The sequence below is a fragment of the Zootoca vivipara genome, chromosome 2 (genome assembly GCF_965207765.1).
Source record: "Zootoca vivipara chromosome 2, rZooViv2.hap1.1, whole genome shotgun sequence".
In the NCBI taxonomy this organism is placed as follows: domain Eukaryota; kingdom Metazoa; phylum Chordata; class Lepidosauria; order Squamata; family Lacertidae; genus Zootoca; species Zootoca vivipara.
In genome coordinates this window covers 30,744,188-30,762,253 of record NC_142584.1, presented here as the reverse complement: position 1 = coordinate 30,762,253, position 18,066 = coordinate 30,744,188, and the positions used below count along the sequence as shown (strand labels likewise).

Here is an 18,066-nt window from a genome sequence, read left to right as displayed (position 1 = left end):
CTTATGGTAAAGGGAAAACTAAAGTATGAAGGATTTGTGTGAATTACAAGTTGAATAATTAAATAATATTCAACTACTACTGTTCTGAATTCACACATGTGACCTGAGCACCCTCTGCTGGGTGAAGTTATCCATCACAGCAATTAAAACAGAATGCTAGCATACCATTCAAGGCAAGCAGTTCATATCTCTAGCAGTTCAATCTGGGCTAAGTATTCAAATGAATCTGTAATTGGGCTGCATCTTTACAATCTACCTGCTCACTAGGATGTCACTCACAGGTTTATTTCATCTGTACTGCTCTCAACAAGCCTTGTTAACACCAAACCCAAAATCATGCTCCTTCTGTCATATTGAGATACACCCAACAATAAGCAATTTTTTATAGTAGCTAGCTCTAGTTCCCAAACCCTAACTCCTATGTCGAGTAGCTCTTCCATTGCTTAAGAACTTCAGTGGTTAGGAAGTACAGAGACAGCTGAAGAAATAAAATAGAATAATAATAATAAGAACAATACCATCTAATTTAACATGGTAAAAGTATTGCTCATAATATAATTCTTATTGCTAACTAGCTGGCCCGGCCACGCGTTGCTGTGGGTCATCCCTGTGATTCCCCCCACCCAGTCCCGATCCATGATGTATCCCACCCCTCCACCCTCCTGGCTCATCCCTGTGTTTCGGTAGGACACCCTTCCCTCTGTTTTCCCTGGGGAGTGTTGTCCCCTCCCCCCTGTATCGCCATACATCGGCCCCTGCGCACGCATCGTGAACATTTTTATATATTTAGATTAAAAAAAATAGAAATAAGAACATGAGAAGCAGAAGTTATTATTGTTTAATTTTATTTTTGGGGTTGTCATTTAGTTTGGTGGGTATTGTAATATTTGGGCGTTGTGTGTTTTGGTTTGTGTTTGTTTGTGTGTGTGTGTGTGTGTTTTGTTATTTGGATTTTCTAATTTTGGAGTAGGTGACCCAGAGAACCTAGAGAACTACTTTAATAATCCCGACCCGGGGGGGGGGGTGTCAAATAGCGAAGACCCACAGCCCCGTAGCAACAGAAGGCGAGTTCCGAAGCACCTGAGCTGTTTGGTTCCATAAAAAAACCCAGGAAGTGGCAAGGGGAAGGTAGGAGATTGTAAATGGGGGGGGGGGGTTGACCACTGTAAATATCTGAGGACTTAAACTGGGGAGAGAAAGTGCATGGTTGTTTTTTTTAAAAGACGCAGAGGCTTGCAATCAGTCATAATATAAAGCGTAGGTTAAAAGGGGCATGACTGCCCTTACATAAAATGGCCGCCGGAGCCTTGCATGTGACACAACGCCCGCTAAATTTTAAAGTAAAACCCCTTGCCGTGTCCCCAAGTGCGTTGCTGTGGGTTATCCCCCCCCCGGGCCTAGTGGGGGCCTGGCAGCCTGGCAGGGGCCTAGGGGTCTGATAATGGCCACCTTGGCCATTTCAGTTGCTTGGTTGATGATGTCATTATTTGGTTTGTGAGTGTAGAGTGTAGATTTCACAGGAAGGGAGGGGGTGTACTGTGGGAGGAAATCCACTTGAGGGCGCTGTTTTACTTTGTTGAAAAACAGGTTTTTACCTGCGGAGGTGTGAGATGTGTGGTTTTTTTTTCTAACAACACTCGGGGAGTGGCCTGGATCATTGTGTCAAAATTTCACGACGATCGGTCAAGCGCTTACAGAGAAAAGTGGAACCTGGATTTTCACGATTTTTACATTTTTATATATATAGATAAGATTGTGAATCCTCTGTAAAGCATAATAGGGCAGTGATAAAGAATTTCTATTCAGAATTTTCAGATAAAGAACAATTTTGAAATAAAAACCATAAATGTTTTCTTCCAGAAGTTATTGAAAACACACAAGTTCTCTTACTGTCTCATTTCTTTGAGAATGAAAGAGTGCAAAAGTGCAAACAGGGTGCAACTTGTAAATTACTATTTGCTTTTATCCAGGATGAGGAGTACAGCACATTAAGGATATGGGAAATGTTCAGCACCTTTAACAGTACTGCAAAAATTGTCACCTAGAGCACAACACATATTAGTAAACATTTTGAGATTATTTAATAAGGCATTTATGTACAACAAAGTTCTTCAGCTGACTATCTTTCTACTGCCAGTCCAGATATGTTATATTCATTCCTTTAAAAAAATTCAAGCCTTATCAAAGATAATTATTTACAGTCTGAGACAGAAAGACAGATTAGTGTCACATGTCAATCTTTTCTTTAAAACTACAAGCACTTAAAACTTCATTTTAAGTGAAAACTATGTCTCTCGAAGCCAAAATACATGAACACACAGACAAGATGGTACCCGTTTCTCCTCCTCCAGACATAATTAGTAGCCAGGAGAAGTAGGTATTCAGTATCTCAAGATTTGGGATTTGGGACCACAAAAAGCCTTAAATATTCCTATCTAAAAGAAGTTATATATTCACATGGGGTGGGGTGTCAAGCTTGACTTTTAGGCTTTAGGAACCATTCAGCAACACTCTGGGAAAGGGGGCGATTCCTATTATGGTTTGCACATGTAGTTTTCACTTGAAGCTGTCATTCATCAAGAAAAACACCAACTACTAAGACATTCTGACAAAAGCTAGGTTAAATGAAAAACGACCCAACATACATAATATGAAATAGAGCCTTTGTAGCTTGGAGATACAGTGGACGCTCAGGATGCAAACGTGATCCGTGTGGGAGGCACGTTCGCAACCTGCAGCGCCGCATCTGCGCACGTGCGGGTCATGATTCGGCGTTTCTGCGCATGCGCAAAGCACGATTTAGTATTTTGTGCATGCGCAAGCGCCGAAACCTGGAAGTAACCCGTTGTGGGACTTCCGGGTTTGGCGCAGTTCGCAACCCGAAAGCACGCAACCTAAAGCAGCCGTAACCCAAGGTATGGCTGTAGTTACCTTTATTGAAGAACATGGATGCCATCTGACCCATCTCCACCCTTTCAGTGATTTCAAAAATGTTTGGTGCTCCTCGTCTCTCTGCAGGGTTAGAGGGAAGGAAACTCTTAGCCTACATCTCAAAGATGGGTCCCACTCAATCCACAACCTGTTCTCTCTCCATCTTGTTCAGACATGTAAATTAACACTTTCCTGTGTTGCTTATGACAATAATTGCCTGCAGGAGACCAGAAAAGGAAACTTTACAACAGTTGAGATTCCCCCCCCTACAAATTAGGTACATGCAAGGCAGAAGGATGAATAAAACTCTGTAAACTATTACATTTTGGACTTTACTTGGAAGGCTGTAGGTTGCTGTAAGTTAAGATGATGGCTCAGAGTTAACCTCTTCCTCTGAAAGGCAACTCACAACTGATTTCATATAAAAAAGATTCAGGGGTTTTTCAGTTGTACATTTTGTGTCACTGAAACCCTGTAGAAGCAAGGCTAGGGAGAAAACAGGGTTGCCAGTGGCTTGATACCTTGATAAACTAGTTTTCTTGAATTGTAAAAATGCTAGTATTGTGTTTCTCAGAAAGCTACTACATGTGCATGTATATACGAGACACAGGGAAAGTAGGCTGTGTCTAACTTTCTCATTTGTTCTCTGCAATGAAGAGCAACTCATAGGAGAGAGAAAAGTTTCTTGCTCATCATTAGGATGAAAAAAAGAATCAGCTACTTACGAAGAGATAGGATAGGTCGTGTCTCTGATCGCTCATAGCCTTCATAGCCTTCAGGAAGAAGAACATCACTATCAGAAACACCAGATGAAGAATCCTCATCATCATCCTATAAGAGTAAGAAATAAGAATAACTGTTCAAAATATAGAATAGTTTCAGAATTCTGACAAGAAACAGAATACCAAGAGGTAAAAAAGTGGAGTCTTTACTTGCTGGAAAAAAGACTAAACCTCTCCAACTGAAAGCCTTCTGGCATGCTCATAGCTTCAGCTGGTCCACCAAAAGGCTGAGCCTCCATCCCAATGCCAGGGACAAAATGGCTAAGTTTGTAAAGAATCAAGTTTTGCAACATGGTGCAGAATCTACAGCCAGATTTTAATGTGTTTTATAAACACATAGCAAATGAAATGAAAACAGAGCTGCTCCACTGAGATTTTATAGCTATGAAGAAAAATAATTAGCAGCCAAATGAAATGCCACACAAACCTTGTGCTTTTCCATTCTCTTCCAACGAAGCTGGGCATTTGCAGCAGCCATGGCCTCCATTACAAAAGTTGTGGTCATATAGCTGGCAGAAAAATGGTAAAAGTACCAGTTGGTTAATAACAATCGGTTGCAATATTCAATCCCCACCTACACAGTCTTTAACCTATATATTCTAAGGTGCAAAGTGTAAACAAAATTGGGGATTAAGGGCATGACTGTACACAGCATGGAAATCACCCAATTGTTGTTCTTGCATCTGTCCTGTTTATGTATAAAGCATGGAAGATATTCCAATTTTTATATCAAAAGAGTCAGATGGGTTTGGAGAGCTGGTCTTATTCTCTCCATGCTGCACTGCTGCAGGCACTTTTATTTTCCTGTCCTACATCATTTCAGTGACTTTTCCACTACATCCAGCTCACTTATGGTACTGTGGCTGGGCTGAGTTGGACAAAAAGTGTGTAAAGTGATGGAGTACAGACAGGCCCGGCTCTAGGTGCAGTCCCGGTGGCGCGGGGCGCCAGGGTGCCGGGCCGGCGCTGCGCGGCAAACATAGCTGCCAAGTTTTCCCTTTTCTCGCGAGGAAGCCTATTCAGCATAAGGGAAAATCCCTTAAAAAAAGGGATAACTTGGCAGCTATGGCGGCAAAGCCGCGTGGAAGCCATGTTGCGTGCTGCGAGGGCGCCGGAGAGATCTCCGCGCCTCAGCGCCGGGGCGCCCTACCTGCCTGAGATGGCCCTGAGTACAGAAAGCTAAGACAAATTAGGAAGGAGGCTCAGCTCCCCTTACTGGAGGACTCATCTGATGTAAAAGAAATGGCCTCCACCCTGTTATCTATTCATGAATGGTGTAGACACTTGAGCAAGAAAATTTGCTTGCTCCCCATAATGTCTGGACACTTTCTTAGCAGTAAGGCAAAAGAAAATTAACATAAGCAAAGATTATCACGCATGGAGACTAGTGCACAAGTGTTGCATGCTACCAGGAGCATATTCTGAACAACCTTAACTGAAATGAAAAAGAGCTGCATAAATTCAGGTCTCTGTTCTTATGTTACTCCCATTCATTTTAATGCAATTTCTGCTGCACAAATCTTGGTGGATTAATTATATCCCCAAATCTCAAGAATTACAGAAGTGAATCAAACTGGAGTAATAAATTATAGGATAGGCACATTTCATAGGACATCTCACTATACATCAATTACACCGGGATGATCATGGGCAGTCATGGGGGACAATTCCGCTATCTATAATAAGGTGCAACATGGTAGCTGCAAGAGATTTAGTGCCTTGGATGGAAGGTGCAGCTCTCTCTTCTTTCTCTTTGGCGATCACTCGTAGCCGAGTAAGATTGTCTTCCATAAACACGGTTTTAACAATGGGTCCGTGCAGCTAAGGTTCATGGGACTAAAAAGTTTTGGTTGCCATGATGAGTGTGTGGCCCTGCTTCTTCTACTTGATCTCTAAGTGACTTTCAAAACCAGTGACAATGGTATCCTGCTGGGCCAGTGATGTGGAATGGGTATCAGAAGCACTATGCCACAGTGGTTCCGTTTCTATTTGGGTCATAAGCAGAGACCAGCATCGGAAGAATGTTTCACTGTTATGTTATGGGGTTCCACAGAACACTACAGTGGTACCTCTACTTATGAATAACTCTACTTACGAATGTTTCTACTTACGAATGGAGCTCCGTCCGCCATCTTGGATGCGGTTTAGATAGGATTTTTTTCTACTTACGAATTTTTAGATAGGGTTGCTTCTACTTACGAATTTTTTCTCCCAATGTATTCCTATGGGATTCGACTTACAATTTTTTTCGACTTACGAATGTGCGTTTGGAACGCATTAAATTTGTAAGTAGAGGTACCACTGTATTTTATCTCCAGCATTATTTGCCATCTATATGAAGCCATTGGGATCAGTCATTGGGCAATTTGAGGCAAGGTCTCATTACCATGCTGATAACCAGCTATATTTTTCTATTGCATCTCAATCAGGAGAGGCAGACCTGGACCTATGCCTGGACACAGTAGTGGGCTGTATGAGGGCCAATAAATAATCTGAACAAGGTAAGAACATAAGAAAAGCATCAGACCAATGGCCCACCTAGTCCAGCATCCTGCTCTCAAAGTGCCAACCAGATGCCTTAAGGAAGTCTGCAAGCAGCACTCACGCACAAAAACATTTTCCTCTCCTATGGTTTCCAGCAACTCCACTGACCTCGGAGGCAAAGTATAGCCATCATGGCTAGTAGCAACTGATAGCCTTATCCTCCATGAATTTGTCTAATTATCTTTTAAAGCCATCCAAGTGGCCATGACTGCCTCTTGTTGGAATGAATTCCATATTTAACTATGCACTGTTTGGAGAAATACATTGTTTTGCCTGCCCTGAATATTCCAACATTCAGCTTCATTGCATAATGTATGTTTATTTTTTCTACAAGCTGTTTTGAGATATATAGTGCAAAGTGGGGCAAAAATTCTTTAAATAAACAAATAAGATACTGACAGAACTATATCAGTCTAAAAGACAGATCACTGGGGTACCCAAATGCACTCAAAGACCTAATGCTAGACAGAGTTAGAGGAACCACTTAAAAGATTTAAAAAGTGAAGGAGTGAAAACATTTTCCAAGAGCTGCCAGGAAGATAGCTGAGAGCGAGTGATCAATCAGTTGTCCCCATTCCCCATTACCATTTGCTTTGTTGATCTTATAAATGAATTGCCATTACCCTAGCTAGATGACCATGTTAAGGTTACTCTCTCATTTTTACTAAAAACTACAATCAATCTTATTTAAACTACAAAAATGGTTTCTTACTGCTTCACAAGCTAAACTCATTTATCAAGTTTGAATGAGAAATTAGTTTTGCTAGGATTAGAGCACAGCAGCAACATCCAGGGGCCTGGATAATTTCCCCTATGTTCTTTTACTACACTGAGCATTCTCCAGAGGATATTAGGGAGCCAGAAGTGCAAAACAGAGGAATGGAAGGATTCTCAAACCACTTGGCACCAGTGGGCAGCATTTCAAGGCTGATACAAAATATATAATTGCAAACCAACCCATATCCCAACAGCATCAAGAAATGAATTGGAAAAGAAATCAAAGCATGAGATAGAGAATGCTACAGGCAGGCTTCAAGGTTCTGAAATAATCTCTTTTACAAAGCCTCAGAAGCAATTTAGTCACTGGTACTGCAAGGATTTATGCCTCTCATCCAACAGAACTTACACTTTTATAAAGCCTTTCCTTCCACAGATGTTAAGCAATTTATAAGATTATGTCTCAACATGAAAGCAATCCAGTCTCAACCCAGGGTAAAAGGGCACTGGAAGAGAGTATCCCTGTCCAATGTTGAAAGGCAATACTTTTACAATGGAACAGTAAAGTACATAAAATAACTGCAACAAATTAAAGCAGCAGGCACATTCATCAGAAGCCCACAAAATTTAGGCTGGCCTTGGTAGATAACCATTACTTGTGTCACCAGCAATCCCTCTGCAACAGAGGAGACTGAGTCAGGTTTTTTTTTTTACTTCTCATCAAGTTTCAGAGAGCATCTTGCTTCTTCTGTCCATCTCCAAAGCATGCTGCAACAAATATGCAAGACTGACCCCTCCTTATGCAATTTCCTGGTGTCAGATTTCAAAGGAAAGATAAGAGTCTGTTTCTCTCAATTGTGCGGTAAAGGTACCCCTGACAGTTAGGTCCAGTCACGGATGACTCTGGGGTTGCACGCTCATCTCACTCTATAGGCCAAGGGAGGCGGCGTTTGTCCACAGACAGCTTCTGGGTCATGCGGCCAGCATGACTACCGTATGGAGTTCCCCCAGCACATGCTACGCACTATCAGTTAATAATCAGCTTTATATATTGGTTCTCAGAAGCTAAAGGGGAAGGACATAGCAAACAAGTTTTCCGCACACCAGGGTAGCTGCTCCTGCCCAGGAGCCTGAAGCCTGGATTTAATAAGCTTAAAAAAAAACAAGAAAAGCTTAGCTAGACACAATTCAGCTCACCCAATAGTGGTAGGGAGGCAGAAATATCTTCACCACCACCTCAAAAGCCTGCAACTGGCCTCTATATTGTGCTTGGTCAGATTCACAAATCTTTTTCCCAATTGTGCTCAAGATACCTAGCAACCCATTTCAGATCACCCAGCTACTGAATAAATCATGCTCCTATGAAGCCTGGGAGGAAGATGCCAAGGAGCAAGCCTGGCAGTAGTCCCTGTTAACCTCCTATTCTACAACCAAAGTTGTTTTGATGAGGTTTGACTTTTGCAACGTTAAAGTTTCATCAGCTTTTCACTACTATTAACAAACATAATTCCTCTAAGGAGCAAAAGTCAATCCTAATCCATGAGAAATAACAACATCAAGTGTGAGGAAACGTAGAAGAGCAAAGTCCCTTTGACTTGGCTACAGACAGAAAACTCAGAAATGGGATACAGTAGAAGGAAGAGAGAACTCTCTTTCCTACCATCTTAAGATGGGCAGGTATCCAGTAATTTCTGGTACATGAGACAGATGCTAGGCCTCACTGGATAAAATTCAGACTGTACCCAGATTGCTACTCTACACATGGCAGGAAGCTAGAGCAAGTTCTGCTCCCTGTCCAGCCAAGCATCACCTGTCCTGCCTCTGATGCATAACGTTCAAACAGGGTGTTCACATTTAATGTGCAACATGCATGGGCTCAGAATGTGCAATAAATATCCAATCTCTGACAACGAACTCGAGCAAATGCACCCCATATTAGAACAGCTATGTATGGATGTAAGGTGGCAATGGCGGCAACGGCTGACATGCCAAATGGCCAGGGAGGAAAGTGCAATCTTACTCTTCAGCACATGTGGGGGAATGAACTAGGTAAGAATACTGTCTGATCTGCCTTCTGTAAAACACTCCCTCAAGGCCAAGGCACAACTTTATTAATGAAATCATAATGGCTGGGTGACAAATGGACTGTATTACTTAGATACAAGTGACACCTTTGGGATTTACAAGTTCCCAATAGATTGTTAATGGAAACTGACATGCAGAAAACTCTTACCTCATGAACCCCAAGAACATTATTAGGATGAGGCTGACAAGCCAACCAGCAGTGGCAAAGGCCTTTGGCATAGTCAGAGCTCCAGTCCCAACTATGAGATTGAACATGTAAACCAGGCCAACCTGCAATTAGAGAAATCATAAATGTTAAAATCCTGTGACTTTTAGTTGTTAGAAAAGACTATTTGGCTAGCAATCCCAAAATGGACAGAAAGCAGCAGCCTCCATAGACAATCCAAACCAACATGGCTACTATGATGGTGCAGTTTTATAAAAATTATTATCGTCTCAGTAAAGAAATGCTTTTTAGCTCATAGTTACACAGAGGTAGGTAGTGTTTAATGTTTGGCCTTAGAAATATTAACTTTTTTTTAAAAAAAAAACACCTATGCAAACCCTCCACAAACCACACACTTTCCAATAGTACAATAGTTTATTTTTTGTTTTTCCAACCTAAGCCTTCAGGATGAGGTAGATTACAGATAAAATCTCCTTGTCCACATAGCAAGAGTTATGCAGAAAGACCAGACATGCTGGTGAAAGGACACAGCCTCAAAACATCATGTGAGTTGTATCAGTAACTGTCCCTACCCTATGACACAAAGCCCTTTACTCAAGTCATGCAGTTCTCTCACTTGCCATGTTCCTAACTCCAAAGGAAAGATTCTCTGAAACTAAAGGTGTTGCAGAGACGTTGAGGGGTTTTTTTTAATATAGGGGAAGGGTAGTACAGTTACTCAAATTCACCCATGAGGAGCCAATATAGGATGTGAGGTATAAAGCAGCATTCCACAGCTTGCCAACTCTATTAGCCAAACAGGAGTCTGACAAGTAATGTTCCTCCCAAGTATATTTAGCAGTGAAGCAGATGGAAATTTTCCATTATTGGGACACCAGAGGAATCTGGTTAATGAACGGGAATATCTGCACGACAAGCTTGTTGACAGTAAAATCAACCCTTAAGAAGAGCTATTCTGAATTAGTTCCTGCCTCAGCTCAGTGACAGATGACAAGACCTGAATGTAAAAGACTCCAGATTCAAACCCTAGCATCTCCAAGTAGAGCTGGGAAATATTTCTTCTTTAAACCCCGGAGAGCAACAGCTGGTCAATTCAGACAACACTGAAGCAGATGAACTAATGGTCACACTCAGTATACAGCTACTTCCTATGAGCCCTGGGCACTAGCAGGAAAATAATTTAAACTTATTAAAATCATATGTCATGTAAGATACAATATCCATTAGGCTTGAAGTGCAAGAAAGTAGAGGAGGGAGGATGAGAGTAAGAGCACCACTGATGGCTACCATCCCCTTATTAAAATTACTGGAATGCCCATTATCAGAAGACAACCATCTACCTGGAATTCATGCCAATGTCAAACACACATTTTTTTAACCAAGAGTCATCATAAATAAAATTACCTTAAGAACAGGGAATGTATACAGTATATAATGCTCCTGGAAGAAGTTTTGAACTACAAATGCATCCTTCAGAGACCTTTTATGCATAGCCATTCACTTCTCTTTGAGAGAACAAGGTCCTCCTGTACTTACTGGCATCCGAACAGCAAATGCATCTTTTGACTGCTTTCCCAGAGGATGAAACAGTAGATGTCAGTTTGCAAAGCGATTTTTTAACTCGTTGGGCAGAACTGTCATTCCCTGCATACACCACCTCCTGGCTCTAGGCCTTAATTGGTTCTGCACACGAAGCCTTTGAGGACAGAAACCTTGGAGGTTTTCTTTGACTCTGATTAAAAAGAACAGTATAGGGAGGGATGATTTATTTCAGATACTGGTAGAATCATATTTTGGGCCCTCCAAAAATGAGACAAGTACCATTTTAATGCTCAACAGCCTGAAGATTTCTGCAATGCTATAATTTTCAATCTGTAAGGTACTTGGTAATTTAATATCTTGGGAGTCTATTTTTCCCCTTGAAGATTGAGATCAATCTTCCATGGACTAAATGTACCAGCAAGCATCGCTATCCGATTAATGTCTTCTCAAAAATCACTTGCAATCAGAAAACCACCACTCATGAGGATAGCTTTGACAGAGAGATGTGATGGGTTATATATTAGGAAGGAGGACAGAGTCCACTGGTATGCCATAAAAGGGCATCATAAGCTGCAGCTTCAGCAACTCTCAACTCTTGTGTGTTTGTTCATCTCACTTTTTATATTAAAAATACTTTCCTGATATTTTAACCACTTGTTGCTGCAAAATGGCAGCAACAAGAATTCCAACTATGGAAAGAGAACAGAGCCCCTTGGGGCAAGTACAGCCTATCAGCTATTTAAGAAAGCCACACAATTTTTAAAAACCTTTGTCCCCTATGTTGCAGAATGCCTTTGCATTGACTGATGTAAACATGTACCCAGGAATCTTGTGCACATGGTTTGTGCACATGTCTTTTTATTGTTACATGATGGGGTCTAGACTGTAAGAGAATGTGTCACTGCCCTAAAGACTTCACAATCAGAAAAGTATAATCATGTATTTAGTATGCTTGTACACTGCTCTTCCCTGAAGAGCCTTTTACATACGGCTTCCAGACAGCCTTCCATTCAGTAAAGTTACAGGATAACACCTGTTCAGCTTCACAGAAGAACTGCCTGGTGTAACTTTGCACAACTGCTTCACTAAATGACACAAGTTTGAAAACTGCTTTGAAGGTGCTAAGCTGTAACCAATGCTGTCCTTCTTTACATGGAAGGCTACAGGCATCTGCAGACAAAAAAGGGAGGTGATTTTTGCAAATTTCCTCTTTCTTCACCATACTGTGTCAGAGGATCCCCCAATTCCCTATAACAGATGGGGAGGGGGCCCCTCCCCCTCTTCTTCCCCAACCTTATACTGCATACAACACTAATATCTCATGTCAAATGTAACTGATATGTAGAAAGGACTCTAGAACTTGAAAAAAGAAACAATGTGTACTTTTGTAAACCAAGAAATTCTTTAATAAAAAATATATTTAAAAAAAAACAGGTGGCGAGGGGATGGAGATTATAGCAGCACAAAAGTGGAACTAATAAAAATCACCTCCACCTGTTCATGGAATCATCTGCTGGATCAAAGAGACTTCTATGATAAAATTCGCCACATCTAATTTCTGGTTAGTTTATTTATTTATTTATTTTAAATAAAAAATTTATTGGTTTTAACACACTTTTCAGACAAAACAACCATCCCATCTCATCTTACATATTTGTGGCTATAGTTAGCCAATGACTTCCATCAATCCTTTGTAATGATTTTCAGAATTCATCTCCTATTTCTGCATTTTCTCTCATAACTATTGCTTAGCCATCAAAATCCTCTAATCTGTTCTCTTAAATCTCATCAACAATATTTCTTATAAATGTATTTGCACTATAGCTGCATTGTTGCTTCAACATATGTTAGATATAATACTAACAAGAGGGGAAAGAATCCCAAATATCAGAGGCAGAAGGCACAAAGTAATTTGGGTAGTGGATAAACTAACCAGAAATTAAGTTCCTGAAAGACTGGAGTAAATTTGTAAATTATCTGAAAGACAATTGTAGTCAATTGACTACGCTTGTAGGATTACAAGAAGTTTTGTAATGATGAACTTTGAATACTCACTAGAGATTCAATAGAGGGTATTTGGCAAGGTTTGCTAAGTATTAAAGCATGTTTAAAAATGCAAGCCTGATAAGCTTTTAGAGCATGTGTGGGTGAAAAGAGCAAGCAAATTTGTATTAGAAAAGTTTCCTGAGTTTTTTTCCAAATGTATTGTAACACAAGTATAAAATGCCTGTCACAATTTAAAATCAAAACAAGAATGTGGGGGGGGGGATAATCATGAAGAAACAGGAGCAGGAAATACATAGCATAACTGTGCTGCTTGTCTTCAGCAAGAGACTGTAGTAATGCTAAATACTCACGTAAGGCGAGTACAGCTCTCCTGTATCAGTAATGCCTCCAGCCATGTTGAAGCTGATGGAACAGTCAAAGAGAGATGTCAGTTCCTTTCGATCCAACCACTGTTAACCTGAAAGAAATTTTATCAGCTGTTTACAGGAGTTAACAAAGCAAGCGGTAACTGCAGTTCATCATTGTACATTAATGCAAGTCTAGTAGTATTGCTGCCTACCTTCTCTGGAAAGAAAAGTAAACAGATTCCCCCAAATCAGCTAGTTTGCATTTGAAATCAGAATTCTTCACTTGCATTGCAAGTTGCATAATTCTCACTAAAGGCCATAATCCTTTTAGGGAATCTAGTGAAATACCAGCCACATCAAAAACAAGGATCAAAACTAAGGTTCTCCTGTCACTCCAAAAGTATATAATCTAGCCAGACGATATAGTCAAGGTGTAACATACTTTAAGGAATTCAACTTAGAATGAATGGATTATAATCACTAAGGGGAAAATAGATTTAAGATCATTTATTTAAATTAAGTCACTTACTTTACAATGTACACATCTCCTGAAGAAGCATTCATGACAATTGGTTGCTATAACAATTAAATATAATTGTTAAATGTTTTACTTGGAGGCTACAGTTACAATCATATGCATAGTTATTTGAAAGTGCAACTGAACCAAGTGGGACTTAGTTGAAAGGAAGCCTGCCAAGTCTGGTGCCTTCCATAATTTTTGTACTGGAAGTTATAGCCTAAATATTTGGACAGCACCAGGTTGGTGAAAGCTGTGTTATAGGGGTTTAGAACTTTCTAGAAGCAAGTGCTAGACAGAATATTCTTTCTCAATGAAATGAAAATCAAAATGTCTATAATGTTCAGTCATGTATCATTCCCTCAAATCGTAAATGAGGAGGTGTCATTAAAGAATAAGTTAAAGGCCAGTTTATAATGGTGCAAATGGAGCAATCTCATCAGAGACCAAGTCAGAATGGGGCCCAAACTCAGGCCTTTCATTTATTTCCTTTAAAGAAAAGAAAAGAAAGAACAAGCTTCTAGCCCCACTGGAAGGCACGTTATAAAGCAAAATGTTCAAGCAGCTTTCTAAGCAATTTCTGTGAGATGAGTGAGTCTGGCTTCAATATTTTTGTATTTGTAGCCAATGAGTGAGGTCAGAGTTGTGATTGGTGAACAAGTTGTTTGGACACCAGGCAACAGGAAGCCCTGTCTGAAAGAACTGTTGTTTTCCCTTCCTATTTCTGATTTCCTGCTTCTTACTCATTTTTAAAACCTTTGAATCTCTGAAGTTTGCCATTCCTGTTTTTCTTGCAACTAGGATTCATGTTTCCTGTGGTGGGTTTATCTGAGATCAGGTTCTCCTTAGAAGTTATTTTATGCAAATACTACTAAACAACAAGTGCAAGTGGATGTTAAAAAATTCATTCTCTCTCTCTCTCTCACACACACACACACACACTGGCAAATGCAAAATGCAGTTTTGCAAAGAGGCTTTGACATGTCTCCTGGTGTACAGGAACTGGAGCTCAGGCACACATTCACTGTATAGTTAATTTACAGTACAATGATATACATGGACTCAAAAGTAAGTCTCTTTGTGTTTACTGTAATGGGACTTCTGCCCAGGTAAATGTATACAAGATTGCAAAATCAAATAATATTAACACAATTAAATTATTAGTAGTAAAATTAACATGATTGTGACACATTTAAAATCCTGTTGGTTAGCCCAGTTGTTTGCCATAGGAAAAAACACTGGAAATTGGGATGTTTATATTTTTATTGAAAAGCCTGTTGGATCAGGTCAATGGTCCATCTAGTCCAACATCTTGCTCTCATAGCTCTCATACCTATGGTAAACCTACAAGCAGAGTCCAGGCATAACAGCATTCTCCCCTCTTGTGGTTTCCACAAGCATTATTGTCTCTGGCCATGAAAACTGAGCATAGCTATTAATAAAAACATTACTACTACAGTACTACTACTGATAATAATAATTTGTATATTGCCCTTCAGAAGATCACAGGGCGTTTTAAAAACAAAAATACAAAATCATAGCACAAGAGAGATAACACAAGAGAGATTGTTTCAGAAGCTAAAAGCCTGGTTATAGAGAAACGTTTTATGGCTGGTAGCCATTGGCAGCCTTATCCTCCATGAATTTGTTTAACCTTTTTTAAGGCCACCCAGGCTGGTGGCCATCAATGCCTCCTGTGGGAGTGAATTCTAAACTTTTAACTATGTGCTGTGTGGAGAGTAACTTTATTTTCTCTGTCCTGAATCCTTCAATATCCAGCTTCAACAGATGCCCACAAATTCTAGTGTTAGAAGTATATATAATTATGCATGATATGGAGAACTCCTATCATGTTGCCTCTTACCTTTGCTCTAAACTAAAAAGCCCCGAATGCTTCAACCTTTCCTCATATGGGAGGTGCTCCATCCCCTTCTTCAATTTGGCTGCCCTTTCCTGAACCTTTTCCAACTCCACAATATTGTTTAAGAGGTGAGGCAACCCAACCTGTACATGCTATTCCAAAGGCAGCTGCATCAGAACTCGAAAGCTTACTTTTTGTGGCATTTTTATTGGCCCTAATAAAATCTCCACCCAAACAGAATTATAGTATGCTACTGGAGCAAGGCTTAAATAGGCAGTAAAGCCTCACAGTCTACACAGACCTTTTACAACAATGAGAAAAACACCATCCATAACATGCTAAGCCCATGTGATGAGCTTCTTCATGCAAGTGTGCGTGCTGGAAAATTTCTAAATGTTTACATGGGTGTATTGTATGAGTTGGCACTAAGATTCTCATCTAACACATTAGCAATTCCACTGAATCAAAAAGAGAACCAGAGAGCCAGAGAAAGTTACCGTACAAGCAAAGTTTAAGTACCATGGCAGGCACTGCATATGCCTGAATACAAAAAGCAAGGGTTTCCAAGGCCCTGCTTTCTTACCCCTAATCATTTACTCACAAGTCCCCTTCTTTGGCTGAGGCTGGGCTTTTTTGTAGAAGAAACCACTCTGTCCTGAAATTCTTAGCTCCTACTCCTGTTTGTATCTTAGTGCATGGCATGGGGAAGTTTTACCTGGACTTTCTATGGCCACTCAGATTAGATGTATGCAATTACTACCCTGAACAGAAAATACGATAACGAGGGCCTCTTATCTGAAGACACTCAGAGTGTAGTCCTAACCCTTTTAATCTCTGCTGCTGGAGGAAGATGAGGATAAGGTAGAGGGGACCCTCCACCAGCTCCTGCCAGCCTCAGCTGCTGTACCCAGAGAAATGGAAAGCTACCAACAGTGATTCTACCACTATAAGCCAAAAGAGAGATCTGAAATGAGGCATTTGGGGGCAGGGCCTGGCAGCTTGGAATCTTCTGGTTCCAAAACCCTGCAGGTCTCAATCCTTGGGCACTCTGCTGAGCCTGCCTGGTGCTTTTATAGCCACCCACCACTTTTGATTCTAGTCACTAAGCAGTAAAGCTTAGGATGCAGTGGTTGAGCTGCTGTGCTTTTGCTCCCCGCAAGGAGTTAGGATTGCTCCATCCATTGAAGCACGAGACTACAAGGCGCAGACAAAGCAAATGTTAAGGAGTGATATTTGGAGTCAGTGTCATGCCAGAAAGCCTGATTCAAATAATGATAAAGTAAAATCCACAGATGTAACTGTCCACTTAGATAGAGGGGGGGGGGATACCACTCTTGTATTTTTGCGCACTAGCCTAGAGGCCATAGGTGAGCAGGACTTCTATAAAGGCATGTGAATGGGTGGGAAAGGGGGATTGATAGCCTACTTGATTTCCATGCAGTACTAACAAAAGAGGAAGTAAGAATGTATCCTTCACAATCAGCAAAGAAATGTAGCAAGCTAGCATAGTGGAGATGAATCACTCCACCCTTTCTTCACCATTCTGCATATTATTAGTCTGCTAATAAGAGGGGCTACCCCTCCTCCACAGCCAGCCTGGAAAAGCACATCACTAGCCTCTTAGTAGGTTAATAAGAACATCTGCATGTTAGTAATTTTTGTGGCCTTATTTACAAGGCTGTATTTCATCCTCAAAAAAGTCTGGAAACCAGCTTCCGCTTTACTTCAGAGGCTTCTTACTCCACCAGTACACTATGCAGCTGCCCCTCCCCCCATAAAGTAAATAAATAAAAATAGAAATTGTAGGAAGATTTTGACAGATTTTTTTCTGAGCACTTGGGGTCAAAAGAAAGCAATTTAAAGCAACGGTTGGTGGGGACATTTCATTCCAAATCTGCTAGCCAGCCAGAGGATGATGACAGGTGGGTGTCCTGCCACCCGCCCCCAAAACATAAATCCTGGCTACGTCCACGGAGAGAGATGCACACCCACAAGCAATTGCATGAACTCTTCTCTCTCCCCATTTATGCATGTGTGAATTCACACACGCACACGTGTACTAGGTCTCCGAGCAGATACAGACAGCCGCGTGACCACCACCTGCACCTGATAGGCAGCAGATCTTCCCCGCTGTTCGGGAAGATGCTCAAGCCGAGCGGGGGGCACTTCTGTTGTCCTCTGCGCTGTCTCCTTCGGGGGAGGGGGGGACAGCTCAAAGACAGGCCAAACAGTCACACAGAGGCTGCGCCTATTTAAAAGCCAGGCGCAAAACCCTCCTCCGGAGAGCCGCGCGGGAAGGAGCATCGTCGGGAATGCCACGTCTTCCCCGCCAATCCTTTCCCCGACCCGCCTCAGGCCGCCGCCCGCTTCCCCTTCTGTCGACACCCAGAACTTCGCCCCGCCACCATCACCGGAGCCCCCTACCACCCACTAAAAACTCCTCACAACAAGCCTCTTTACCCGCCACGCCGGCGCTCCTCGCTTGGCTCCACGGCAACGTCCGGCCCAGCAACTCCAAACCGTCGTTTTCCCTCATTACCGGCGCGAGCAAAGGGAAGCCGCCGACG

At 41.4% G+C, this 18,066-nt stretch overlaps 1 protein-coding gene across 3 annotated transcripts in view; it reads right to left on the bottom strand.

Annotated features, from left to right (window-relative positions):
* Window positions 1-18,048, bottom strand: part of SLC38A12 (solute carrier family 38 member 12) — a 117,154-nt gene extending 99,106 nt beyond the window's left edge. For 2 of the 3 annotated variants that reach the window (XM_088661525.1, XM_035104402.3), the window contains exons 1-6: window positions 17,960-18,048; window positions 13,125-13,231; window positions 9,208-9,329; window positions 4,141-4,222; window positions 3,657-3,762; window positions 2,932-3,012 (exon numbers count right to left, since the gene is read on the bottom strand). In XM_088661525.1, coding sequence (XP_088517651.1) covers window positions 2,932-3,012; window positions 3,657-3,762; window positions 4,141-4,222; window positions 9,208-9,329; window positions 13,125-13,169 — 436 coding nt within the window. In that variant the 5' untranslated portion in view covers window positions 13,170-13,231; window positions 17,960-18,048. The remainder of the gene's footprint in view (window positions 1-2,931; window positions 3,013-3,656; window positions 3,763-4,140; window positions 4,223-9,207; window positions 9,330-13,124; window positions 13,232-17,959) is intronic. The other variant, XM_088661524.1, reaches the window with a different exon arrangement.
* Between the last annotated feature and the right edge of the window lie 18 nt (window positions 18,049-18,066).